The sequence below is a fragment of the Homarus americanus genome, unplaced genomic scaffold (genome assembly GCF_018991925.1).
Source record: "Homarus americanus isolate GMGI-L3 unplaced genomic scaffold, GMGI_Hamer_2.0 scaffold52512, whole genome shotgun sequence".
Classification (NCBI taxonomy): Eukaryota; Metazoa; Arthropoda; class Malacostraca; order Decapoda; family Nephropidae; genus Homarus; species Homarus americanus.
The window spans coordinates 14,263,009-14,290,294 of NW_024735442.1; the positions used below are offsets into that span (position 1 = coordinate 14,263,009).

At 39.4% G+C, this 27,286-nt stretch overlaps 1 protein-coding gene across 3 annotated transcripts in view; it reads left to right on the forward strand.

The window, feature by feature from the left end:
- LOC121871044 (integrin alpha-PS3-like) overlaps positions 1-27,286 on the forward strand; it is an 86,168-nt gene that overhangs the window by 50,505 nt on the left and 8,377 nt on the right. For all 3 annotated transcript variants that reach the window (XM_042373126.1, XM_042373128.1, XM_042373127.1), the window contains exons 13-21: positions 2,594-2,675; positions 4,549-4,681; positions 5,625-5,844; positions 6,302-6,465; positions 11,878-11,968; positions 13,136-13,243; positions 22,490-22,605; positions 23,365-23,543; positions 26,637-26,733. In XM_042373126.1, the coding sequence (XP_042229060.1) occupies positions 2,594-2,675; positions 4,549-4,681; positions 5,625-5,844; positions 6,302-6,465; positions 11,878-11,968; positions 13,136-13,243; positions 22,490-22,605; positions 23,365-23,543; positions 26,637-26,733 (1,190 nt within the window). The remainder of the gene's footprint in view (positions 1-2,593; positions 2,676-4,548; positions 4,682-5,624; positions 5,845-6,301; positions 6,466-11,877; positions 11,969-13,135; positions 13,244-22,489; positions 22,606-23,364; positions 23,544-26,636; positions 26,734-27,286) is intronic.

The following is a 27,286-nucleotide window of genomic DNA, read 5'->3' on the forward strand; positions in this document are numbered from 1 at the left end:
TTACAAAACCTTTCAACAGCCACATATCTCCGATTGCTTTCAACAGTCAACCAAACTTTTCAACAATGCGACTGAAACTATCATCATTGAAAAGAATTTATTCAACAATCTTTAAAATCAGTAACAGCCATGAATATTTAATTTTTGAGTATACTTACACAAACATCAACAACACAATGAATTCTGGTATAAACATATGTAATTATGTAATGTCTTTAGTCTTTAGTATGTAGTAGCTACATAAAACATACGATTGCTTAAAAAGAAACAAAGAAAAAAGGGCCTTATACTATTAGCTAAATACATTGGTGTCATGATACTTCCACGAAGCAGTTCACAGTAAAGGCCTCGTACACCTTGGTGGGTTGTTTCTGCCTGGCTGTAAGGTAGGGATGGAGGTAGGTGAGGGTGGGAGGGGTAGTGGGATTGGGGAGAGGAGTGTCATATCAGCATCCCGTTGACTTGCCTTCCTCCTCTGCCTCACGAATAGTAACCTGTCAGGTAAAAAAGAACCCATGAGTGTATAGAAGGTTTTTGTTGTGAATTGTTTCAAGTGGAACAAATGGTAAGGCAGTAGGTTATACTCTATTACTGTAGACCTACTGTATATCAATTGAAGATGTCTCGGCGCTCAATACATTGAACCAAGTAGGTGTTGACATGGTTATAGTTCTGCGACACAACATGTTCCGTGACACTAGGCAGTGCAAATTCCACGGCAACTTGCAAAATGTTCTCCCTCAGTGCATTGAGAGTCACTCCTTCTTGCCTGGCGTGGGCTGCGTTGCACCGTGGAGCTTCACGGTGGAGGTACTGCTTCAGGTATGATTTAAACACAGAGAAACAGTTTTCTATGGGGTTCAAGCAAGGAGAGTATGGAGGGAGAAATTTAAAATTCAGCTCGGGATAGACTGCTGCGATACCGTTGTGAATTGGAGCGTTGTCTAGAACAAGTATGGATCTTGCGTCTCCGATTATTGCTGCAAGTGATGCGATGAAATCACTGAATACTTCCTTCGTCACTGAACCATAGTGAATTTCGTGATAGAGTATTCCACAGTGTTCAGCTATCGCAGCAATCACTGTCGTGTTTCTGCCACGCTGTCCACCAACGGCGCGATGCACACGCTCCCCGCGTCTTGCCCTGCCGTACGTCCTCTTGGTCCACAGATTGAACCCTGGAAATGAAACATCAGTGTATGTAGTCATACTGTAATGTAATTAAATATTAACACAAGGAAAGTTGTACGATGCATCAAACTGAGATCAATATTAAGTACTCACTCGTTACATACAGTTTACTTAAGTAATTATGTAGTACATACTACAGATAGTTGATAAGTGGTTACATAATTACATACCTGTCTCATCAATGTATACTAGTTGCTGCTGTAGACCCGTCGCCAGCATCCACGCAGCGTACGCGTGTCTCGCCTCCTTTACTGCGGGAGAATTTCTTTCTGCTGGGGAGTCACGGGACATTTTCAGTGATATCAGCTCCCCCTCCAAATAACGCGAAAGCGTTACCTCACTGAAATGTGGTTTTGTAGGAAATATATCCATGACCTCCTCCTTTATCTCTCTCAAGGTCATCATAGGGTTTGCTTCAAGCATCATCACTATTAGATCCAGAGTTTCATTGTCGATGATCTTGTGTCTGCCTCCTGCGTGAGCCGCTTCAACCCTGTTTTCGCGTTGGTATACTCGCACAATGGAGTATGCCGTGGTGCGCTGAACTCCAAGGGCTGCTGCAACTACGAGGAAATCTTGTTCGGCTCTGTAGGCCTTGATAATGCGCTCGCGATCTGTAGCACTTGTTATTCGGTGCCTCCGTGGCATGCTGGAGGGGCTCGGCGACGAACTGTATACGGGAGAAGCTGCACACTCGTAATGAAAATACTGAGTGTGTAGCACACCATCTCGACTCGGTGATTCGTTACTTGCTTCAAAAGTTCGAATTAGATCAACTAGTCTTTCGATCTACGAAAAATGTCAAAACATAAACTTTTTGCATAGTTATGATGTTTTAAAGATTGTTACTTAGTTTTGTAAAATGTTGAAAGTATTAGTGAATTGTCAATGAAGAATGAGACGATTGTTGAAAGCAAGTAAACATTGTCACGTGTTGAACGACTGTTGAAAAGTTTTGGATGATTGTTGAACGGAAAGTAAAGATTGTTATTAATCAAGTGTAAGAATGTTGATTCCATTCGAAGATGTTGAAACCAAAAGTAACATTGTTCAATTGCAATTGAAAAAAGGTGTAGTACTGTACAGGGTATACTATTTATTTTATTTTTTTTATTATTTTTTATCATTTCCACCACTTATCAGCTTACTAGCCATTTGACCAGTTGGTCTGTTCTATGTTGCAGTTATTACCGATAGTGTCCAGTTTGGCCAGTAATGAAAAGGGATATGATTTGTGCTGTGATATGAATGTGCTGTGTACCTGAGCAACACGAGGATATAGTACAAGACATACTACAAAAAATAACACAAAAATGCAGAGAATTTATACTGGTAAAATAACTGTTTGTATGTACTGTATATATAGGTGAAGTTTAATATGTGTTGTATCCATGTTTCCCAGGAGAACAAATTGGATCCACGTCAACCTGTACTGATGAAGATGATATACGAGTTAGTTGAGACTCCTTGGGAAGAAATTATCAGTAAGTATACGAAGAAATGTTAAGAACCTATAAATTATACGTGGAAATAAGTCAATATTGAGGCAGGATAATGAGGAACATAGATAATAGATAGACCACATGTTAATGAATAGAAGAATGTAATGTACAGTAAGTATATTAGGGGAAGCACATGGAGGGTTTAACTATTATTATGTAGAAGTAAAAATAATGGAAAGTTCAGGAGGAAAGAGATTCAAAGAAATAAAGGTCATAAATTTGACTACCCGGTGGCTAAAGAAAGAAAATGTAGCTGAGTGATTTAAAGAAATTATTAAGACAAGGTGAGAATGTGTTAATGGGGAGCTTTTGAAGGGGGTAGTAATTGAAGAAGAATGGGAACGGTTGAAGAGTGCAGCTAAGGTATGTATGTACAAGAAAATAGATAGGAAAAACAAGAAGAGGGAATGGTTATATGTAAGGTTGGAAGTGCTCTTCAAGGAGAAGGGAAGGGCATAGCAGTGTCAGTTACAAACAAGAGAGGAGTACATGGAGGTTTAAGGATAATTATGAGAAAAAGCCGTTTTTTTTCTAAAAAACATTTTTGGTGATATAGCTCGGAATGCGACGTCAGCAATGTTACCTAGGTATGTTAATTCCTAGCCAATTCGCCAGGCCAACATACAGGCAATTAAAACAGCTAATAATTACTTAATAAGTAGTATTAGGAGGACACGTCGCGTAATCCGGACTTACTTGGTCCGGACTTTCAAGGGTTTATTGTTTATACTGTACACTACTGTACTGTATACTCTATTGCTTGTGGTGATCTTTGTCCAAGTTTTTTTCTAAAAAGTTCATTTGAACTTTGGAAATATTTTGTCCTATTTTTTCAGGAATTAACACCAGTATTGCCTAATTTAAAATGAAATTTTGTACACCTTATATGCTGATAATGATAAAATTATATACAGTGGTCCCTTGGTTAACGAAATTTCGGTTAACGAATTACCTTCCACAAGAATCTTCATTTCGGTTAACGAACAAAAATTCTGTTAACGAAATTCTTACGAAAATGTTTCGACATGCTTTGGCTTGCTCACCAGCTGGAAGATTAGTCCGTCAATACAATAATCGGTTCTAGGGCTTACATTGGTTAAAATTGGAGTAAATATCATGAAGGTTGTACTATTCAATAATTTTCCAAGTTTTATATTAAAATTGTTAGTAATTTTAACACTTATTTAACATAATTGCACTACAGGGAACTAGTTTTTGGTGCGCCCATCAGCCACTTCACTCACCCACCAAGGCCTCAGTTTGTATCTTTGTTCAGTGGAGGAAACATCTTGCTTGTGGGTCTCTTGAACACAGAGTATTTTTACATTTTTACAGTACAATTATTGGTCATTCTGAAATTTATTTAACATATTGACAATATATAGTGCAGTACAGTGTTGATTTAAAGAAAATAATCTTGAATTACACCTCGTGAACTTAAAATTTTATGGGTGAAATGATGGCATCAAGCATGGGGTGATTTCTCTTCCACCCCCACTTCCTTCTCTTCTCCCTTCTCCTCCACCCCCACTTCTAATTCCCATCATCATCATCATCATCATCATCAACCAGGAGCCTTCTACATACACACCTCAAAGTAAGTGTACTTTACTGCATTTTTTTTTTTACTTTGTATGTAATTTTCGGTGAGCTGGAACCAATTACCCAAAATCCCATTGAAACAATGGTTTCAGTTCACAAAATTTTTGGTTAACGAACGACCTTCTGGAACGAATTGTGTTTGTTAACCGAGGGACCACTGTATTTGACCCATTGCACTTTATTTTTCCTTCTGGACAATTCTTTCCTTGCTTTTGTCACTGCTAAATATCAGCAATGTATGTTTTCTCCTCAGAACAACCCATGCTAGATCCAGACATGGAAACAAGTATTACATCCCGAGTAAGTATAGTAACGGGGTGTGAAATGGATGGAAATGAAACTTGTCTGATTGACATGATTCTGGAAACCAGCTTCTCAAATTACAGGTGTGTACTAGTTCCCTTTAGTAGTAGACACAATAATAATTGTGTTGGTCAAGTACAGTATGTACAGTAGTAGCAAGTCATTTTGTCACATATTTAAGAAACAAAATTATGAATGCATTACAATCATTTCCAGTTTGCTACCTATTTGGTTTTTTTTTCAAATTCTCTTGTTTCCAAGAAAAAACTTTTGCCAGGTATTGTACTGTGAAATGTAATTGTGTTCTGATATATCATATCATATATTCTATCACAGCATTACATATGAGTCACAGTGAGAAAGCATAGCATTTACATTGGTTCATAAAATGTGTAGGGAACAAGTGGTAATGAATGCTGAGTACTGTACTGTGATGTGAAAAGGGTAGGTTTGAGATAGATTTCAAGGATGTACCTGTAGTAGAGGAAAACTAAACAAAGGTAAACAACTTGGAAATTGTTAGTAAAGGATGAAATAACATGAGAAATAATGTGTGAAGGAATGAAACAATCAGGTCATACTGTTGTGAATGAGATGGAAATGTGCAAAAAAAAAAAGCAGTTCTTTCTTAAAACCAGTTTTTGTGATATAGTCCAGAATGCGACGTCTAGCTTTATACCTAGGTATGTTGATGCCTAGCAATAACTCGCCAGGCCAACATACAGGCAATTAAAACATCTAATACTTACTTAATACGTAATAATAGGAGGACACGTCGCTACCTGGCATTTAATTGCAATTCTAAACAGAACTAGAATTCATTGTAGTTTTGGGAGATGAGTATCCCCAAATTTTAATTGTTTTCTTGAAAGATACAGTAGTAGGAAAAGTGTTGGAAAATAGATACAGAGTACAGTAGTCCAAATATGTGTAAGTTGTACCTATTAAAATTACTTGTCTTGTTTGGAATTAAGAGATATGGTATTTTAGAATTTGCAGGATGAACTATGTACTCTTTTTTTTCAGAGATGATAAGAGGTTGATTATTGGTAAGGACAACAAGCTAAAGATGGAAGTAGTAGTTGAAAATGCAGGAGAACCAGTTTTTCTACCAAACCTGACTGTGATTGTGAACCCACCCCTAACATTGTTCTTACCTTCCTCACATAATTGCGATTTTCCAAATGGAGGAAATCGCACAAGACTAATTTGTAACCTTGCCAATCCCATCACAAACAGTGGAAAGGTCAGTCTAAACTGAAATTTTCATGTAAAGGCATTTATTTATTTTTATTGTTTCTTCTATCAAATAAAAAATACTGTATATTTTTTAGTGGTAGTCACCTTATCAACAGCATATGATTTATACATTTGATTTTTTAAGGTACATATAGACTTAAGAGTCCGTTGCTATGTGAACACTATGCCTTTCAATTTTGTGGGATGAATAGCCCCAAGGTTAGCTCAATCTGGGATCTTGACATGACTGAGTGTACACCAAATATATTAAAGGTCTGCCAGTCCTGCATATTTGTGGTATAATCTCCTGGTTAGTGCACTCCTATTCTATAAAAAAGGCTATTAATTTGATATGGTGGTATAAATGATGGTGAGTAGTGAGTTGATAGTGTAAGTGATGACATAACTGGCAAAATAAAATTTGTCAATCAGCTTTAATGTGTTATCTTTTGAAACTTCAACAGGACACAGTGAAGATTGATGTAGATGCAAGCCAACTGACGGACACCTCTAACAAGGTGTCTGTTGATGTGATTGTATCAGGGGAAGGGGTGGAGCAAAATAACCAAGATAACAATTTCCAGCAGGCACTCCAGCTAGAAGCCCAGGCTAAACTGAAGTTACATGGGTGAGATGAATGATTCTGATTTACTGTTATACTGTATTGATCACTTGGGCATCAGTTGCCTTTATCCCAAACAAATATCTGTGTATGAATTTTGGTGATGGTGTTTCAAGCCGGTAAATAAGGTAAGGTAGTTTTTATATAAATAAATATAGGGTGTGTGAGAAATTGTGAAATAACTGGCACATTCATTTGGTTATAGACACCCATCTGCAGTACAGTACTGTACTGTTTACACAGCAAAGAAATTTTTATCTTCGGCTATATCCCTTATGACCCTTCCACAAGATAGCTGATTTCCATGCAAAACTGTCTCTAGAATTGGAAAAATTCACAGTTTGAATGATTTCCTATACTGACACCACCTACCTCACAAACACCCCCACACTTCTTTTCCTCTTCATCTTTGTACACTTGGTATTAAGACGTGGTTCATCATCTTTTCGCTAACTTTAAATTCTTATACAGTTAACCCTCACTTTACGCGGTTAATGTAACCCGGAGGGTCCCGCGTAAAGTGAGAAACGCGTAAAGTGAATAACATAACATATGGGATTAATTGAAATGGAGTCCGGGCCGATCCCCAAACTCAACTTTTTGACGACACACAACTATGTTGTAGTAAAAATTTTATCTTAACTTTATGATGGTATGAAAAAACAAGTAATATAGAAGAGGTTAGGTTAGGAAAAATAAAGGTTAACATAGGAAAAATAAAGGTTAACATAGGAAAAATAAAGGTTAGGTTAGAAAAACTAAAAGTTAGGTGGAACACTTACGGTAGTAGAAGAGATGGGTCGGCATACGGGGATGGAGGCTGGTTCCGAGGCAGAGGGCAGATTACTGGCCCTCAGGTGAATCACCATTACTAGGTGAATCACCATCACTGTCACTTACAGTTGTCAGGGCTTCCCTGACAAATCCCTCAAAGTCATCTTCACTGTCACTATCACTGGCTTGGGCTGGCTGTGGTGGGTTGCGGGCGAAGAAATCTGTTATGCTTTGCTGACGGCTGGCGTTGATGTTGTCGTGATACACCTTGATGTACGGCTCCATAGCCTGCACCAGCCGGGTATGGAAGACTTCATAGCGGTCATCGTCATTGTCGCGGGAAAGGAAGGACTTCATTTTCTCTGCACACTCCATGGCACCCTTAATATCACTATGACTTAAACTGTGTTCTTCGGAGAATGACGCACCTTCTTCCTCCTCTTCACTGACGTGTTCTTCTTCCAACATCTCGTCGGCAGTCACTTCAGGATCTCTGATCACCTCCAGGATGTCGTCGTTGGTGGTCTCGGAGAAGCCTGGAACTGTAACAGTCTGCGCAGCTTCTCTGGCAAGGTCCACTGCTACTGCAACATTCTGAACCTCACCAGTCACAGATTGACTCCTCCTCTCACCTGGTATTCCATGCAACACATGTCTCCATGCGTGACGAATTGTAGCAATAGACAGCTGATCCCATGACTCCACCAAGAAGTCCACAGCTTTCTTGATGTTAAATACTCTCCAGAATTGTTTGAACAGTATTTTTTGCTGTTCCAACTGTTGATCCTCATCTTCTTCGCTCTTGCTATCGGTGGTGGTGTCACTCAGGTTACGCAACTCTTCCCTGGTGTTGGTGTAGTCGTTCAGGAGCTGGAATTTTTTTGTTGAGAATGCAGCTTTTACATTACAGATTAACTCTTGGTCCATGGGCTGTAATATAGACGTAGTGTTGGGAGGAAGGAAGACCACTTTTACGTTGGGGTGACGATCTAACAGTAGGGGCGAGTGTCCTGGTGCGTTGTCCAGCAGCAACAAAATATTGAATGGCACATTCTGTCGCTCACAGAATTTCTTTACATCGGGAACAAAACAGTCATCAAACCAGGAGAGGGACAGTGTAGAGAACATCCACGCCTTACGTGCGGTCAGCCAGTGGACATTTAGCTTGGTCATGTCCATGGTTTTGTAGGCGTGCGGCTTGCGTGCTGTGTGGATCACCAATAACTTGAGCTTACAGGTACCGGAGGCATTGGTGGTAAACAGGACGGTGATGCGTTCCTTCTGCATCTTCCGGCCCCGAATCCTGCTGGCATTCTTTACAACGAAGGACTTGGAAGGTAGCTTTTTCCAGAAAAGACCAGATTCGTCCATGTTAAACACCTGGTCGTCACTGTACTGTCCTTCCTCCATAATCTCACGTAAAAACGGAGGAAATTCCCGAGCCGCAGCACGGTCAGCACTCGCTTCTTCACCACCAATGTTTATATTGGTGATCTTGTTCCGGATCTTAAACCTCTGTAACCACCCAGAGGAAGCATTAAAGGGTTTGGGCTCTGTAATTCCCATCTTTCGTGCCACTGCGATGTACAGTTCACGTGCGTAGTCCTTAACAGAGCGCGTGTCGACCGCCATGTTCCGTCGCGCCTGACGCACCAAGTACCTCACAAGTAATTTTTCTGTCTTGAGAAGCACCTGGTTGTGAAAATACTTGATCATAGAAGCACCTGTAGACTTTGTGATCTTCATGTGCTCCTTTATCTTGGCTGCATCCTTCTTTATTGTTCGAATCGTAGATTCATTCACACCATGCTGGCGCGCCAAATCAACCTGCCTTGTTCCTTTCTCCAACTCTTGGATGATGGTATACTTCACCTCGTAGCTTAAGGAACGTCGTGTCTTCTTTGGCTTAGTGCCGCTGGGTCCAGGTAAGGAAAGGTTTCTCTCTGGGGGTGGTGGTCCGGCGGAAGCCATTTTACAGAACAATGGATGCGCGTTTACACGGTGTGGCCTTGAGGGATGAAACTGCCGCGGCTAGGTCAAGCGTCGTCTTTCCTCCCTCCCTCCCTCCCCCGGGTGGACACGTCATAATACTTTAAGCCAATTACAGCTAGCAGCAGAGGGGGGTAGGGATGCATGGCCAATCACAGGTCTGATACGTCATATGACGTCAGTGATAACGCAACAAAGACACACACTGCGCAACCTTACCGCGCCGCTTGCCCAAGCGGAGGGAGGAGGAGGGAGAGGCGAGGAGCACAGGCAGGCAGGCGGGCGGGTGGCGGGTGGGGCGAATCTAAAAATAGCGTCGCGCCGGACACTCTCCGCGTAATGGGGTTCACGTACCGCGTAATGTGAGCACGTGAGGTTCTGGCAAGGCACCGCGTAAACGTGGAAACGCGGAATGCGGGACCGCGTAAAGTGAGGGTTAACTGTATTTTCTTTTTATGAAATACATGAAGGGTCCCTAAATTATGAAAGTTTGTATTGCAAACAACTGTGCTTATGAAAGTGATCCCCTTATATATTAACTACCCTAAATTTAATTAAACCCCTTCAGGTAGGTTTAGCATGGTTAATCTTTATGGATCAAGGTATGGTAATGAAAACAGTTTTTCTTTGCATTAATTACCTGCACTACAAGCATTCCCCAATACATAGGGTCCTTTTTATTTGTACAATCGCAATACTATGTATGTATATTTAGTTATTCTTAGAGCACTTTTTACCACTCAAAATTCATTATTTGTATGCCATACTTAGTTATATGAATACTAATACAGTAAAACCATTATTTAATGGACTACCAGTAATTGGGGAAAAGGATGTTCATTAATGCTGGCAATCCGTTGAATCCAGATGTTTATTACACTGTTTTCATATGATCTTGTATAATGGCCCTCTCTGATAGCAATTTATATAATATGCACCATTAAAGAGTACAGTTATCCCTGATTATTCGTGTGTCTCATATTTGTGCCTTAAGTAATTTGTGGGTGTCAATAAAATACTGATATTAGTACTGTACAATAATTTGAAATAGTACCTGTTAGCAGATAATGTGCCTGCTTATACTACAGTACTGTCTATTGAAGGCAGGGAAGTTATACTTTCATCCGCTGATTGACTGTCTTTGTTTTTAGTTTATTAAACATTTTAAAATATCTTTAATGAAACATACAGTATTAAATATATTTAAAGCTTCCATAAGAAATGAGACATTAAAGTGAGTACCTACTTCCCCTGTACATACTATATTTAATGTTTATATATACCAATACTGTACAATACATATAACTTTTGTTTATTAACCCTCTTGCTCACGAGAAAAGTTTTAAGTTTTCCAGTTCCAAGATCACATCTCTCAGGCCCCAGGGCAGGCGAGACAGCTCACAGTGAAATTTTTTTTTGCCTTATCAATTTACGCCAAAAAACTTGTTTTTAATGGCATAAACCATATATCTTTGGCTTCATAACAGATTCTCTGCAAAAAAAAGCCCCCCAAAAGAATAATACAAGTATATAGCTAATTTTTGTCACTTCTAATAAAAATGAAGACAAGGCAACAACACACCAATACATTCACAACCTCCTTGCTCAAAATTGTCTGAGGCAACTGATTAAATACTATACATTGCTAGAAGCAGAATTTTATTTTCTTTCTAACGTAGTAATCCGAGTTCTGATATGACCAATAGTTTTTTGAGAAAATGGCAAAGAAACGATTCTCAATTTTATTTTTTTTTAAATATATTTTTCGATTATTTTTGTGCCTATGTTATATATCGATATAAATTATATTGCATCGTATAGCCATACTATAAAAAAGTAGGAATCTGACATAGTTGGGTTCAGAGCTGGGAGTCTGACTGTAGGAACTGTATGGTGCATGGAAGAAAGCTAGATGTCTGCTGCATGCAAGAAACAAGGTGGAAAGGTGGCTCAGCAAGGATGATCACTAGTGAGAATGATAGCTACATTATATTTTGGAAGAGGAGTGAATCTGGCGCAGGTAGTGTAGGGGTTATGATCACCAAAAAGTGGGTGGAGAAAGTACGCGGGGTGAAACAGGTGAATACAATAATTATGGTTTTGAAGCTGCAACAAGGAAAAGATCTGATCATGATCATTTTGGCATATGACCCACAAGTTGGGCTAAATGAAAAAATGAAAAATGAGTTCTGGGATAAATTGGTGGTGTTCAAAGCAGTCATATTGGGGTACACACAGAAGGCTATGAAGGTGTGCATGGCAGGAAAGGCTATGGCACAAGAAATATGGAAGGAGAAATTATACTTGAGTTTGGGGATGCAATGAAAAAACTGGCTCCTTGTGTAAATATTGTTCCTGCCACTTTGTTCCATATTGTTACAGTCACCCTGTTCCACATTATTTCAGCCACCCTGTTCCAGTGTTCCAGCCACCCTGTTCCATATTGCTCCAACCACCCTGATCCAATGTTTCAGTTATCTTCCTTCAAATGGGAAACGGCTTGCAAGAGTTAGATAAAAATACTGTACTGCAGTCTCATTATTCACAAGCCTTCTTTTATTATATGAATCTCTTGTTTCTCATAAATCGTAGAGTAGAGAATAATAAATATCTACCTGAATTTTTTTAATTTAGTACAGTATTGTTATCTTTCAGGTACTCAAAGGATGAGCAGGTTTTGTATCCGCGTTTGGAAGAGGACAAGATCAATGCATCGAGTTCTCCAATTTTCTTTCACCAGTTGACAGTAAGTTTTGAGATTTAGCCATACAGTATTTATATTCATCCATTTAGTTCAGGTAAAGTGATGCAAAGTGAATATTAAGTGAATATGTGTAGAGTATTTTTACTTGTCTTAACCCTGCTCAGTTGCTTTCTACACTTGTTTTGCATCATCACCTGTTTTCTTTGAAGTGTCTCTATCCTTTGGTCCACCATACACAAAAGTGGGAGAGAAGTAAAGAGTGTAGAAAATAAATTATAGGAATAATAGAGTAGCCATGGATAATTTTCATTTAATATATTCCTGCAAACCATTAATGTTCAGCAAAACAAAAGATTATGACTATAGTATTGTAGTCAAGTGTCTAATGAGAGAAATTCAGTACCTGATGGTGAACTAATTAAATTTTTAATTGCAATAGAGGCATTTACCAGTTACCCCGCTTGTGATTTTTTAATAAATACAGGATTTTATAATATTTTAATTTTGATATTTAAACTTAATAGGATTTTATTTTATTTCTATTGTAGGTTTAATTTACGAGTTTCATTTTCGGAGTCAAATGGCTATAGGCTGTGACGCCAGATATTTTACCCAGTCAATCATCAATCAAAACCTCTAAACTTGTGTCATTGAGACACACAAAAAATTACTCTCTTTACTTACTTCTCCATTTTTCATCTTTTTCTCTACTTTAGAAATATCTGCCACCAACATAGAGTTCTATATCTTAATATAGTCTGATATCCATTGATATACAGTATGTAGTGTACTCAATTTTAGAACTAAATATTTATGATTATCGTCATTACTATGATACTGTACAGTACATTATTTCCCCAACAATTGATATTTTAACCTAGGCTCAGCACTTACCCCATGTTAAGATGTTAGTGTACAAGATGTACTATCATTTTTTGGTGTTATCAAACATACTGTACATCCCGTAGAGTCCAAATTGTCTTATCTTACATTTTTTTTTATTAATATTACATGTACTACAAATACTGTATATGTAAGACGTGTAAATAACAAAGGCAGTGAAAAGGTTACAGTATATAAAAAGTTAAATTTTCACATTTAATTAACTCTCATAGTGTTTCTGATAACTGAATAAATGATTTGTAATTCATGCTGCAAGTAGAAATAATGGAACATGGACACTTTAATTTGATTATTCTGTATTTACAGCTACTGAAAGAAGGACCTACACCTCTAGGAAAAGTGGTGGTAGTAGTTGACATCCCAGTCAATTTCACGAAAAACGACGAGACCTTTGTTAAGATATATGCCCCAAAGGTCAGTAGAGTACAGTATGAGCAGTCAACAGTGGTAAAACTTGTATTATAACTTCAGGAAAAGATTTTAACATGTTGAATTAAAAGAAATAAATTTTAAAGCATTTCATAGATGTAGTAGTCAGAAAGGTGAAAATTTATCAGCAAGATTTCCCTCATCACTATATGGCTATCAAAGACTGTCCTTGTCTGCTTAAAAATAAAAGTACGTATTTGAAAAAAAAAAAAATCAATCTGAATCTCAAAAAACTATCCGTAATTTCTGACTGTAATCATTACAAGCATTTTATGTGCTTGTTTGTTTGTGTGTGTGTGTGTGTGTGTGTGTGTGTGTGTACCCCTTTACGCGGAGAGTGTCTGGCTCAATGCTATTTTTAGATTCGCCCCTCCCGCCTGCTCCCGCCTCCGCAAGCCGCGCGGTAAGGTTGCGCAGTGCATGTCTCTGTTGCGTTATCAGTGACGTCATATGACGTATCGGACTGTGATTGGCCATGCATCCCTACCTCCCTCCGCTGCTAGCTGTAATTGGTTTAAAGTAATATGACGTGTCCACCCGGGGGAGGGAGGGAGGGAGGAAAGACGACGCTTGACCTAGCCGCGGCAGTTTCATCCCTCCAGGCCGCACCGTGTAATCGTGCATCCATTGTTCTGTAAAATGGCTTCTGCCGGACCACCGCCCCCAGAGAGAAACCTTTCCTTGCCTGGACCCAGCCGCCCTAAGCCAAAGAAGACACGACGTTCCTTAAGCTACGAGGTGAAGTACAAGATCATCCAAGAGTTGGAGAAAGGAACAAGACAGGTTGATTTGGCGCGCCAGCATGGTGTGAACGAATCTACGATCCGGACGATAAAGAAGGATGCAGCCAAGATAAAGGAGCACATGAACATCACAAAGTCTACAGGTGCTTCTATGATCAAGTATTTCCACAACCAGGTGCTTCTCAAGACGGAAAAATTACTTGTGAGCTACTTGGTGTGTCAGGCGCGACGGAACATGGTGGTGGACACGCGCTCTGTTAAGGAGTACGCACGTGAACTGTATGCTGCAGTGTCACGAAAGATGGGAATTACAGAGCCCAAACCCTTTAATGCTTCCTCTTGGTGGTTACAGAGGTTTAAGAAGAGGAACAATATCACCAATATCAACATTGGTGGTGAAGAAGCTAGTGCTGACCATGTTGCGGCTAGGGAATTTCCTCCGTTTTTACTTGAGATTATGGAGGAAGGACAGTACACCGACGACCAGGTGTTTAACATGGACGAATCTGGTCTTTTTTGGAAAAAGGTACCTTCCAAGACCTTCGTTGTGAAGAATGCCAGCAAGATTCGGGGCCGGAAGTTGCAGAAGGAGCGCATCACCATCCTGTTTACCACCAATGCCTCCGGTACCTGTAAGCTCAAGTTATTGGTGATCCACACAGCACGCAACCCGCACGCCTACAAAAGCATGGACATGACCAAGCTAAATGTCCACTGGCTGACCGCACGTAAGGCGTGGATGTTCTCTACACTGTCCCTCTTTTGGTTTGATGACTGTTTCGTTCCCGATGTGAAGAAATTCTGTGAGCAACAGAATGTGCCATTCAAGATTTTGTTGCTGCTGGACAACGCACCAGGACACTCGCCCCTACTGTTAGATCGTCACCCCAACGTAAAAGTGGTCTTCCTTCCTCCCAACACTACGTCTATATTACAGCCCATGGACCAAGAGTTAATCTGTAATGTAAAAGCTGCATTCTCTACGAAAAAATTCAAGCTCCTGAACGACTACACCAACACCAGGGAAGAGTTGCGTAACCTGAGTAACACCACCACCGATAGCAAGAGCGAAGAAGACGAGGATCAACAGTTGGCAGAGCAAAAAATACTTTTCAAACAATTCTGGAGAATATTTAACATCAGGAAAACTGTGGACTTCTTGGTGGAGGCATGGGATCAGCTGTCTGTAGCAACTGTTCGTTACGCATTAGGGGTGTGTCATAGGAGGGAAGATCAGCTAAAACTAATGGCCCATCACTTTTTTAAGTAGATTTTAGTGTATATAAACATAAAATAATTTCAGTTTCAGTATTTTGCAACCTTTTGCTAGGTAAATTTTAGCGTGAAATTTATCGAAAATCTAACGTACAGCTGCATTAGTGCATTACAATTAAATAGTGAACATTGCTTTCTGACTTCATTCTTTAACAACCCAACTAACAATATTTTTTTCTGTTTCAGATTCTGATGCATTTATAAGTTGATAATATTTGCGATGGCTGCTTGTGTCAGGACGAGGAACCAAAAATCCAGCCATCTCAGTCACTATCTTGGGTCTGGGAGAGAGCTCCTGAAGTCGGAGTTGCCTACATTGAGAGATGCTTTGAGATATGTGTTTTTAATCAGGCAAATCAGTGAAAAGAACCAAAGAACTTACACAAACAAAGACATTGCCAGTGATATGACCAAAGTTGTCTTGGCACAGTACACTCTGGCTAACGCTCAGTTCAAGCCTCCAGTCATAACAAGTCAGAAGAAGATTAGTGAGAGACTGCTAGCCAGTTGGGAAAAGGCAAGAGATATCTCTCTTGGGAGAGGAAAACTTGTAGTTAAGGACAGCTTTGCCAAGCAACTGGACCAGTTATTTGACATAATTACTTGCAAGTGCCCAATTGTTCTCTGTCCTGAGTTTGGATGCGATCGTGACTGTAAATCCGAGGCCCAACATCTCTTGTATTTGCAAGCGTGAACTGAAGATTCCTGTGATCGAACTGGCATTTGTCAAAGCACAGAGAGAGAAGACTGGCAGTATAGGGGCTCTCATGATTTCTAGCCAAGATATTCCGGAGTCCAAGAGACAGGAGGCTGCCACAGAGACAGAAGAGGAGAAGAGTTGCCGAGGAAAAGAGACCTGAGAAGGCCCAGGGTGAGGTAAAAAAGGCCGATGATTGGAGTCAAGCTGATTCAGAGTTTAATGACTTCCCCATGGCTGATCCGAGTGCTGACCAGGAGAATGGTGACTTTGTCCCTAACCCAGAAAATAATGATCCCAAACTTTCCAGGCATAAGATTCGAAATAGGAAAGATATCCCGAGCATAGCTCTGGCCAGCATGCGACACCACACTGGTCTCAGAGAAACTGCAGAGATAGCAACAGGTGCCTGGGTTGACGGTGGTTTTGATAACACCTGATGATGTTCACCTGGTGATAGATCATAACAAAGTAAGGAGAGCTCAGGAGAAACTTGTCAGTAACCTAGAAGAGGAGTTTGATAAGGGGATAAGAGAAAATGGAATCAATTGTTTGTTCTTTGATGGGAGAAGGGATGACACTAAAGTGTTCATGAAAGTTGGAGATTCTGACAAGTTGTTCCCTGCCATGGTGAAGGAGGGAACACTACTCCTGCTGCAGTGAACCAGGAGGGAAGTATTTGTGGCATTTCACTCCAGAGAAAGATGACATCAGGAAACCAGCTGAGATAGTGGCAGATAACATTGTAAACTGGCTCAGAGAGAGGAACGTAGACCAGACCCTGCAGGCCATTGGAGGGGACAGCACCAACACGAACACAGGGTGGCAAGGGGGGTCATACAGTGGATAGAGCGAAGATTGGGAGGAAGCTGGTCTGGATTGTTTGTGACCTCCACACCAACGAGTTGCCACTCAGACATCTGATCCAGGAGCTGGATGGCAAGACTCTTTCAAACAACAGATGGTCTGGTCCTCTTGGCAAGATGCTGGACTCTGCCACTGAATTAGAAATAAATCCGAGCTTTGAAAAAATCACAGTTGGCCCTCCACTCGTTGAGCTTGCACATACTGTCATTGACGACCTGAGTACTGACCAGTACTATGGTCACATGATTTGCAGTGCCATCAAAACTGGCGTCATGCCTGATAGACTTGCTTACCTGCAGATAGGTCCAGTCTCACATTCTAGGTGGCTCACAACGGCTCTCAGGTTCTGCAGAATTTGGGTCGCTCATCATAAACTGAAAGGGAACCAGCTTCACAACCTGAGACTTATTGTCCAATTCATCGTGAGTGTCTACTTGCCAAATTGGTTCAACACCAAGGTCAAGTCATCGTTCTCCGAAGGTCCGAGGCATGTTCTCTTCCAGCTTGAGCTCCTGAGGAGTCAGCCAAGGAAGGTTGTTCAGATAGTGGAGCAGACTGTGAGGAGATCTTCCTGGTATGCTCATCCCGAGGCAGTTCTGCAGACAATGCTCTGCAGTAAGGATGAGGAGGAGAGAAGAGTGGCAGTCAAAAAGATCTTGGATATGAGACTTATGAGAGGATCTGGGCATGACGAATCAGTTGGTGACGATTCCTTCAGGGTCAGGAAGACTCCTGAAGTCAATCTAGGTGCCAAGACCCTCACTGATCTCATAGATCTGGATAACATCCAGGCTGGCAGTGAGCCCCCTCTTACCTGCAGCCTCACCAATGTTCAAGTCAGAGCTTTCCTGGACAACCCCATGCATGTCCCTGCCTGGCCCTCGCACACAGAGTATAGAGCGTTGTGTACAGCAAGTGAGCGAGGCCAGCAGTCACGTGTACAGCCAGGAGAGGAGGGAAGGCTACATCCGAGCTCAGGTGGTCAGCAGGGAGGTGATGAGTAGAAACAGAAGCAAGAAAGACATGTTCTCTATGGTGTGCAGCAACACCGGGTCGTAGTAGTAAAACCGGTTTTTGTATTTGATGATTTTGTTTTCTAAAGGAATATTAAATTTAATAAATGTGTCAAGATCATTCGTTTCACTATTCTGGATCATTTTCATCCTAATAAATTAACCTGATACATTTACTTTACTTTAAATAAGCTATTTAGTGGTGTTGGTAAAAGGGTGGGAATACTGAATTTTCATAAGATTTCAAGTTAAAATTTACCTAGCAAAAAATGAGAACTTTTCAAATCTGAAGATATCACATGATTCTGCACATAGAACTACATCATTAATACCATGGGCCGATGTTTCAAACTCAAAAAAAAAAAATTCGCCTCCGTATGACACACAATCTCTATTACGCATGGAGCATTACGGTTGCAAGGCATTCCGGCCGTTAGGCAGAGTCAATCTGTGACTGGTGAGGTTCAGACTGTTGCAGTAGCAGTGGACCTTGCCAGAGAAGCTCGAGAGTGTTACAGCTGCAGGCTTCTCCGAAACCACCAACGACGACATCCTGGAGGTGATAAAGGATCCTGATGTTCAGATTGTGGAGCAGACTGTGAGGAGATCTTCCTGGTATGCTCATCCCGAGGCAGTTCTGCAGACAATGCTCTGCAGTAAGGATGAGGAGGAGAGAAGAGTGGCAGTCAAAAAGATCTTGGATATGAGACTTATGAGAGGATCTGGGCATGACGAATCAGTTGGTGACGATTCCTTCAGGGTCAGGAAGACTCCTGAAGTCAATCTAGGTGCCAAGACCCTCACTGATCTCATAGATCTGGATAACATCCAGGCTGGCAGTGAGCCCCCTCTTACCTGTAGCCTCACCAATGTTCAAGTCAGAGCTTTCCTGGACAACCCCATGCATGTCCCTGCCTGGCCCTCGCACACCCAGAGTATAGAGCGTTGTGTACAGCAAGTGAGCGAGGCCAGCAGTCACATGTACAGCCAGGAGAGGAGGGAAGGCTACATCCGAGCTCAGGTGGTCAGCAGGGAGGTGATGAGTAGAAACAGAAGCAAGAAAGACATGTTCTCTATGGTGTGCAGCAACACCGGGTCGTAGTAGTAAAACCGGTTTTTGTATTTGATGATTTTGTTTTCTAAAGGAATATTAAATTTAATAAAGTGTCAAGATCATTCGTTTCACCTCTGGATCATTTTCATCCTAATAAATTAACCTGATACATTTACTTTACTTTAAATAAGCTATTTAAGTGGTGTTGGTAAAAGGGTGGGAATACTGAATTTTCATAAGATTTCAAGTTAAAATTTACCTAGCAAAAAATGAAAACTTTTCAAATCTGAAGATATCACATGATTCTGCACATAGAACTACATCATTAATACCATGGGCCGATTTTTCAAACTCAAAAAAAAAAAATTCGCCTCCGTATGACACACCCTACTGTGGTACCCCACTTGTTACAGGTACAGATGACGATTTCGTGCCATTAATCACCACACACTGCTTGCGGTCATGCAGAAAGTCTTCTATCCACGCTAGGACATTTCCCCGAATTCCGTACCCTTTCAGTTTGATTTTCAGCCTTTCGTGGGGTACACTGTCGAAAGCCTTGACAAAATCTAGGTAAATATTGTCAATATTACCACCCCGTTCCAGAATATGGGTCCAAATATCCAATACCTTGAGCAATTGTGTTAAGCAAGAGCGCCCCGGCATAAAACCGTGTTGGCAATCTTTTACAAGGTTGTTTCGTAGTAGATGTTCCATCGCGGCATCTCTGATATTACTCTCAAGCACTTTACATATTAAGCTGGTCAGGCTCACCGGTCTATAGTTGTTCGTGGAGTGACTATCGCCCTTCTTGAAGATAGGACTCACATAAGCCACTTTCTATTCACTGGGGACCATTTGTTCATCCAGGCATTTACAAAACAGGATCTTCAGGGGTTCTGCAAGCTCGTTGCACAGCTCTCTTAGCACTCTAGGATGCACCGTGTCAGGTCCGGGACTCTTATGGACCTTTAGCCTGGACAGTTTATTTCTAATACCCTCTTCTGTGAACACAATGTGGGTCAGTGCTGTGTCGAACCGTCTGTCCTCAAACGCAGGAAGGTTAGTTGCATCCTCTCTTGTGAACACTGAGGAAAAGAAGCTGTTCAATGCCTCAGCTTTATCCTGGTCAGAATCTGCGTAACTACCATTTTCAAGCCTCAGGTCTGATACTCCTACTCGCGTTTTCAATTTCGACTTTGCATAGCGGTAAAACGCCTTTGGGTTTGACTTGACCTCGCGTGCAACCAGCCTCTGGAACTCCTTTTCAGCCCTCCTACACTCTATCTTTGCTTGGTTTCTGGCTCTTGCATACATCCTCCTGTCTTGCTCATCGTTTGACCCAACCCACGTCTTGAATTTCTGGGTTTTCTTCTTAATTTTGTCGATCGCCGCATGGTTCATGTGTAGTGATCCCCTCGTATTCTTAGAAGATATTTGTTTTAGCTCATAAAATTCATACAAATTACTGGACCAGAATATAATTTACATTGCTGGAATTCTTACAATATGATGATCATTTTGAATATAAACATCATGGATTTTGCATTAGACATACAAATTTTAGATCTAATGTAATAATTTGGTTTACACAAAGCAAGTATTTTATCTTTTGTGCAAAATATATGAAGTTTAAATTAAAAATATTCCCTGACCTGCAAGGAATCCAGAAATGTCAATTATATTATCCTAACTTTAGTCTGAGGTATTATTTATTACTAAACGTTAAAATCTAGTGTTTCACCCAATCATTTCTCAGAGAGGTAGGGGCCAGTGAGCTGGGAAGAGGGTGGGGGGGGATTTGAGTCTATTATTTGAATGGACATTAACCTGGCGACTGTATTTCTCTTAAATATTAATTGTGTGAGCATACCATCATAAAATTTAGATGTTATTTTTACTACAACATAGGTATTGTGTCGGAAAAAGTGGAGTTTGGGGGTCGGGCCAGTCTCTATTGGAATTAATCCCATATATTCTGTTGTTCCATTTACGCGGATTTCACTTTCCGCGGTACCCTGTGGGTTCAATTGACCTCGTAAATCGGGGTACTACTATATATATATATATATATATATATATATATATATATATATATATATATATATATATATATATATATATATATATATATATATATATATATATATATATATATATATATATATATATATATATATATATATATATATATATATATATATATATATATATATATATATATATATATATATATATATATATATATATATATATATATATATATATATATATATATATATATATATATATATACACAGTGACCCCTCGTTTAACAAACGCCTCGGTTAACGAACTGCCTTCCATAAGGATCTTCAATTTGGTTAACGAACAAAAATTCGGTTAATGAATTTCTTACGAACCGACCTCAACATGTTTTCGCTTGCACTGGCCGGGCAACCAGCTTTAGTATCAGTCCGCCAATACATTAATCGGTTCTAGGGCTTAAATTCCTAACTATTTTAGTAAATATCAAGAAGTTTATACTATTCAATAATTTTAAAAGTTTAATATTCAATTTTTTAGTCATTTTAACAATTATTGAACATAATTGAAGGTAAAGTGACTAGTTTAAAGTGCAGCATCCAGCCTCTTAACACAGCAAACAGGCGTTAGTCTCTCTGTTTTCACTGGAGGTAACATCTTGCTTGAGACTCTCTTCAACTAAACGCTTTTTTTCTGTGTTTCCAAGCAAATTATTGGTCATTTTGAAATATATTTTACATATTGACAATATATAATGCAGTACAGTGTTGATTTAAAGAAAATAATCTTGAAATACACCAAGAGAACTAAAATTTTATGGGTGAAATGGTGCCATGGGGTGACTTCTCTTCCACCCCAATGCCTTCTCTTCTTCCTTCTCCTCCACCCCCATTGTAATTCCCATCATCATCATCATCATCCAGGAGCCTTCTACATACACACCTCAAAGTAAGTGAACTTTTCTACCATTTTTGTTGAATTTAGGAAATTTTCGGTGAGCTGGAACCAATTACCCAAAAACCCATTGAAACAATGGTTTCGGTTAACGAACTTTTCGGTTAACGAACGACCTTCTGGAACGGATTGAGTTCGTTAACCGAGGGGTCACTGTATATCATTAGCCCAATAAAGCACGCGGACTTCTACATACAATCAACACCTCAACCCGTCAGGATTGGTGTTGATTGTATGTAGAAGTCCGCGTGTTTTATTGGGCTAATGAAATATATATGGATCCTCGTGTTTCGAAGTCGGATTTGGTAAAACGTTACTCTGACCACCTACGTTATACGGGTAGTCCCCATTAGAGGTTCACGGCGCCATAAGCTCGTTGAACAGGCTTTGTGTGAAATATAACAAAGTCTAGGACTGCTTTTAGTATCCTGGTGGTCCAACGGTTAGCGTTCCCCGGTCACAGTCATGGGGCCGTGGGTTCGAATCCTGGCTGGTTGAGGTGTTGATTTTATATATACTTGTATATGTGTGTGTGTGTGTGTGTGTGTGTGGATAGATTTGATTTTATTTGAATTAAGTTCATCTGAACAAAATTTTCCATAGACCGACTTTCTGGGTCAGCCCGTGGTGTGTCACCCCATTGGTGCATCCTTCGCTGTCGAACGTAGAAATGAAGATGACATGATGAAAACCACGAACAATGTTCTTCCTAAGCCCCCGTAAGTAGCTGGATGATGACATTCTGAAATGAAGGTAGTATTGTTAACATTATCATCATTTTTATTTTATTTTTAATATTACTTTTGCTCCGTCTTGTCTCATAAAATCCTGGATCTGCCTTTGTTTATCTATTAATGAAGCAAAACAGAGATAGAAATATTGAGGAGAGTTCAAGCAGACATCACTGTGTCTGCTCTTGGTTGTATTTTGGGCCTTGGGGAGAGCATAATGTGTGCATTAAGAATATTGACAAAAGAAGGAACTTAATGATGCAGGTAGCATCTCAGCATCTCTTTCAGCATATATTATGACAAGAATAAAAAGATCTGAGCTGAAGAAAGTGTTGGGAATTTTTAAGAGCACCACACCCAAAGAATAATGGTGGATCTTAAGTGGTTACAAGTCCCTGTTGATGATGAGCTTTCTAGTAAATATAAGTTTTATTTCTTTTAATGTGTTATTTATATTATGTCACATGATATTTTTACTCTATTGGGAGATTTTTAAATTGATTTGTTATCAAGTTATACATTATTTTTGCAGTAGAGGTCAAATAATGCTCCCATAGTAAAATACCTCTAATAAAATGGCTCTCTTTTAGGCAAAATTTTTTTATTTGAACATTTTTAAAACACAATCCCAACATAAAGCAATAGGCACCTGTTTTGGGGATGGACAAGAGCTGTGGATGATGATAGAGATGGTTGATAGTTGTAGATGATTAAGTTTATTATTTAACATTGAAATATTATGTGCAGATCCAATAGGGGTGAGATTGTAACCCTGAAGAAAGCGTCAACACAGAAGACACCAGTTTTTAACTGTTCCAACAGTCTCATTAAGTGTGCCAAAATCAACTGCCACATAAACTCCTGGCCAGTTGGTATCTCTTCTGCAGAAATCGTATTCAAGCTAGAGATTGATCTTGCCATTCTAGGTAAGTGTTGCTTCACTATGTCTTTCTCTCTCACCCTTAAAGAAACTAAACCCATGAGAATGCATTCTCATCCTCAAAAATCAAATGCTATCTTTGGGATAGTTACTCCAGAACCACTTCGTGGTTTTGCTGATGTCAAAATTAGCTCATGGAGCAATTTTGGAATTTGTATATAAATATACTGTACAGTAAGATCTTGTATTTCGCAAGTAATATAGACTGGAAAAATTGCCCTAAATTCAAATTCGCCAAATGCAAATACATACACTAATGGGAAAAATAACAATATAGACATCAACCTCTAATTTTCCCATTTATAACATCCAAATGATACAAATTCTGCCTTTATTGTGCTTTCCGGAAACTAGTTTTTAGGCCTTGCTCGATGCCTTATCATGCATCGAGTACTTGGCAAACTTAACTCCCTTATGATAGTCCCGCTTCTCCTTTTCCTTATTTGGCTGCTTAGGCCCACCAGCACCATTAGGACCCCCAGTAGAGGTAGTGGCCATTATCTTGACTCGACAGGTGTTCTTGGAAACTGGAGTGGATTTCTCCCCTACAAACGCTGTTTGTCGCTGAGTAGCCGACCCCACCAATTCCCCAGTGTATGCCTCGTGGTCTAGGTCAACCAGCGCCGCCATACATCACGGAGCGGGGGTCAACTACTAAGCCACGCCTACCCCCCGCTATTTAAGACCTGACCTCGTGGTGACCTGTTCTCTTTCTACCTACAGCCGCAGATCTTGAACCCCACAAAACATTCTTCTTACCTTGTTCTTCATATTCATCGCTAACACAACAAAATTGGAGAAAACAACGAAAATCACGGAGTAATCGACAGAAACAGCGCAATTCAACTGAACGTGATGTAAACAGAGAGCGCTAGTGTAAACCGTTATTAGTCCTCGCTGCGAAACATTCTTTTTACCTGTTCTTTTCATACAGTATTTATGGGTAACAGCTAAATTTGCAAAAAAAGAACGAAATTTACAAAGTACCTCTCAAAAAACACTTCACAAACAAAAGACACAAATCAATTGAACATGCGATGTTGAACGTGAACTGTAAACATTGCATAACCCCGCGCCACGCTTAAAATGTTGAGGATGGAATCGTGCTATAGCCAACATTTGTATGCAAAAGTTCGCGTTTTACAAACAGCATTCCCCTATTCATCAATTGCGTTACAACTGGTATGAGGGTTGTGATGTCATTCAAGACGGTGGCCAGCATTCAGCTGGCTGGATCTCATGTTCAGCTGGATAGATCTCGCGAAACTCACGATATTTTACGCCAAATATAAGACTTGGTTACATTAGGTAGTGCTCACGAAATTCAAAAAGGTGAAATGAAATCACGCCAAATATGAGATCTTACTGTACAGTATTTGTTTGTAGATAAACTTACTTGGCTCTAATTTGGAATTGTTAAAGCCCAAGCTGTAAAACTCTGAAAGTTATGCAGGCTTAATATAAGGTCTGTTGCAACTCGAGGCTTTCCTGTAGTTTGGTACAAAATTACAGTAGTGTAGTTAGGTACTAATATACAGTGCAGGTAGTTAGATATTAATTTACAGTACTGTAGTTAGGTTTTTTGTTGATTGTGAACCATTTTTTTTAAGGTATAATATTGTGTGGTTTTCTTGTCATTTGGAAACCAAACCCTACGTTACTCTTGTTATGTTATTCACTTTTGGAATATACACTCTATGTATGGTTTTCAAGGAACCTAACTTTTACTTTTATCCAATTCACCACTGATCGGCTCCTTAGTCACCTGGGTGATCGGTACTGTACTAAGATATGGGAAGGCTTTGTGCCCTCGTGGCCATACAATATTATTTAAAAGTTAACTTGGCTACCCTGTCTTTTGACCTAGGTGTACCCTCATTTGTTGAATGTTGCTTCCTAAAATAGTTTTTCGTCTGTATTTTTTTACTCGATTTTCCTTAGCAGTTGCTGGTATGACTATGTGCTGCCTTTAAAGTATTCCTCACCAAATTTTGATCTTCATATGAATGTTGGATTATATGCACAATCATAGTTATTAAAAATCCTTCTTTATACCTATTGTGGCACCATTTTTATTTTTCTATTTTACCCAAGCACTCCTATGTCTGTGTTTTTCCCTATAAATGCTCACTACTATTCTATTTGTTTATTTTCAAATTTCCTCAGTATTCATTGGTTTAAATATGGACTGTCTTATGGTAGATATAATCTCGGGTTGTCCTGCTGATATTGAATTGAAGTTATAGATACAACTACTGTATTCTTTATCTACTCTATGTACTGTATCATGACTTGTAGCACTATTTTCTTTTATTCTTACAAATCTTGCCTCTCACAATAAAGAATTGACCTTCAGTTGTGAATGACAACATAAGCGCAACACCAACTGACACATTCACTTCATCAGAATGACCTTTATGAATTTACTGACCAGTTTTTGTTGTTTACAAGCACAATCCCAATTGTCAGAGCTCTTTGTTACAGAGACACAACTTGACACATCTGATTAAAGCTCAGCTTTAAAATAGGATTTCAGAATCAGTCCTCCTTTATTGAGGCACTGTTTAATTCTGTTCACTAATCACTTAATAATACAGTAGTACAGTACTTGTATCCACTTTTAACACTAAACTGATGCCAAGCAGAGATGATAACTCTTCCATGTTTTGAGTTTGAGTAGTTTGGAAAGTAGAATTTGCACTGCATTTTTACCTCCCACAAAACCAAATTATTCAGGAACGATATAGTCATAGTGCTATCTATTCATCCATCCATTGTGTGACAAAAGGTTTCTACACAATAGAACATAAAAAGTTTTTTGTATCTTATAGTTTTGGTGATGGATCAACCATTCCACTGATTGCTTTATTTACTTTTTCATTTGGGTTTATACAAGGTATTGAGGTAAAGTTTCTTGTTCACATGACAAGAATGAGGTTGAAGTTGGTATCTTTAATTTGTAATATTAGTCAGTTTAACTTTTGAGTGAATGATATAAGAGAGATATACCTATTACTTATTTCATGTGTTTTGGGGAATATTTACACTTTACGTGATGTGTGTTCATTACTCCTCACAGCTGGTTACATCACAGCCAGAGATGGAGCAGTTCTACAGAGCACAGCCACAGCTTCCATCACTTCTCTAAATCCTGATATAGTTTTCACTGGAGAAAAGTAAGGGAATTTTTTTCATCAAGTTTGTTTATCTTTTGTATGTGACATTTCGTACATTTAAAATAAGGTGACACATTTAGATTTTTTATTTATGCCTCATTCAACATCCATCATCTCCACACATATAAATATTATGTCATTAACAGAACAAAATGTTTCTGTGAATGTAATTTTTTTTTTAGTGCACTTAATTGAAACATTCCCTGTTCATTTAATTACACCCAACCTGGTGTCTTCCACCCTTTAGCAGGGTGATATGATGCGATTCTTGTTTAAGCATTCCTGTCTTTACACAACATTTATAAATTAAATATTGAAAAAGTGGTTGCCATTGGCAAAAGGTAGCCCAGATGTCATCAGAGAAAAATGCAATTACCATTTGATAGTTTATTGTACTGTACATATACAGTACAGTAGAACGTCGATTTAAAGCGATTCAATTTAAGATTACTGATTTAAAGCAACACCCATAATTAAGGACAATGTTTTAATTTAAAGCGAATCTTTCCTATTTTGCGCGAGTCAATCTGGCGCATCATATTTTAAAATTCGC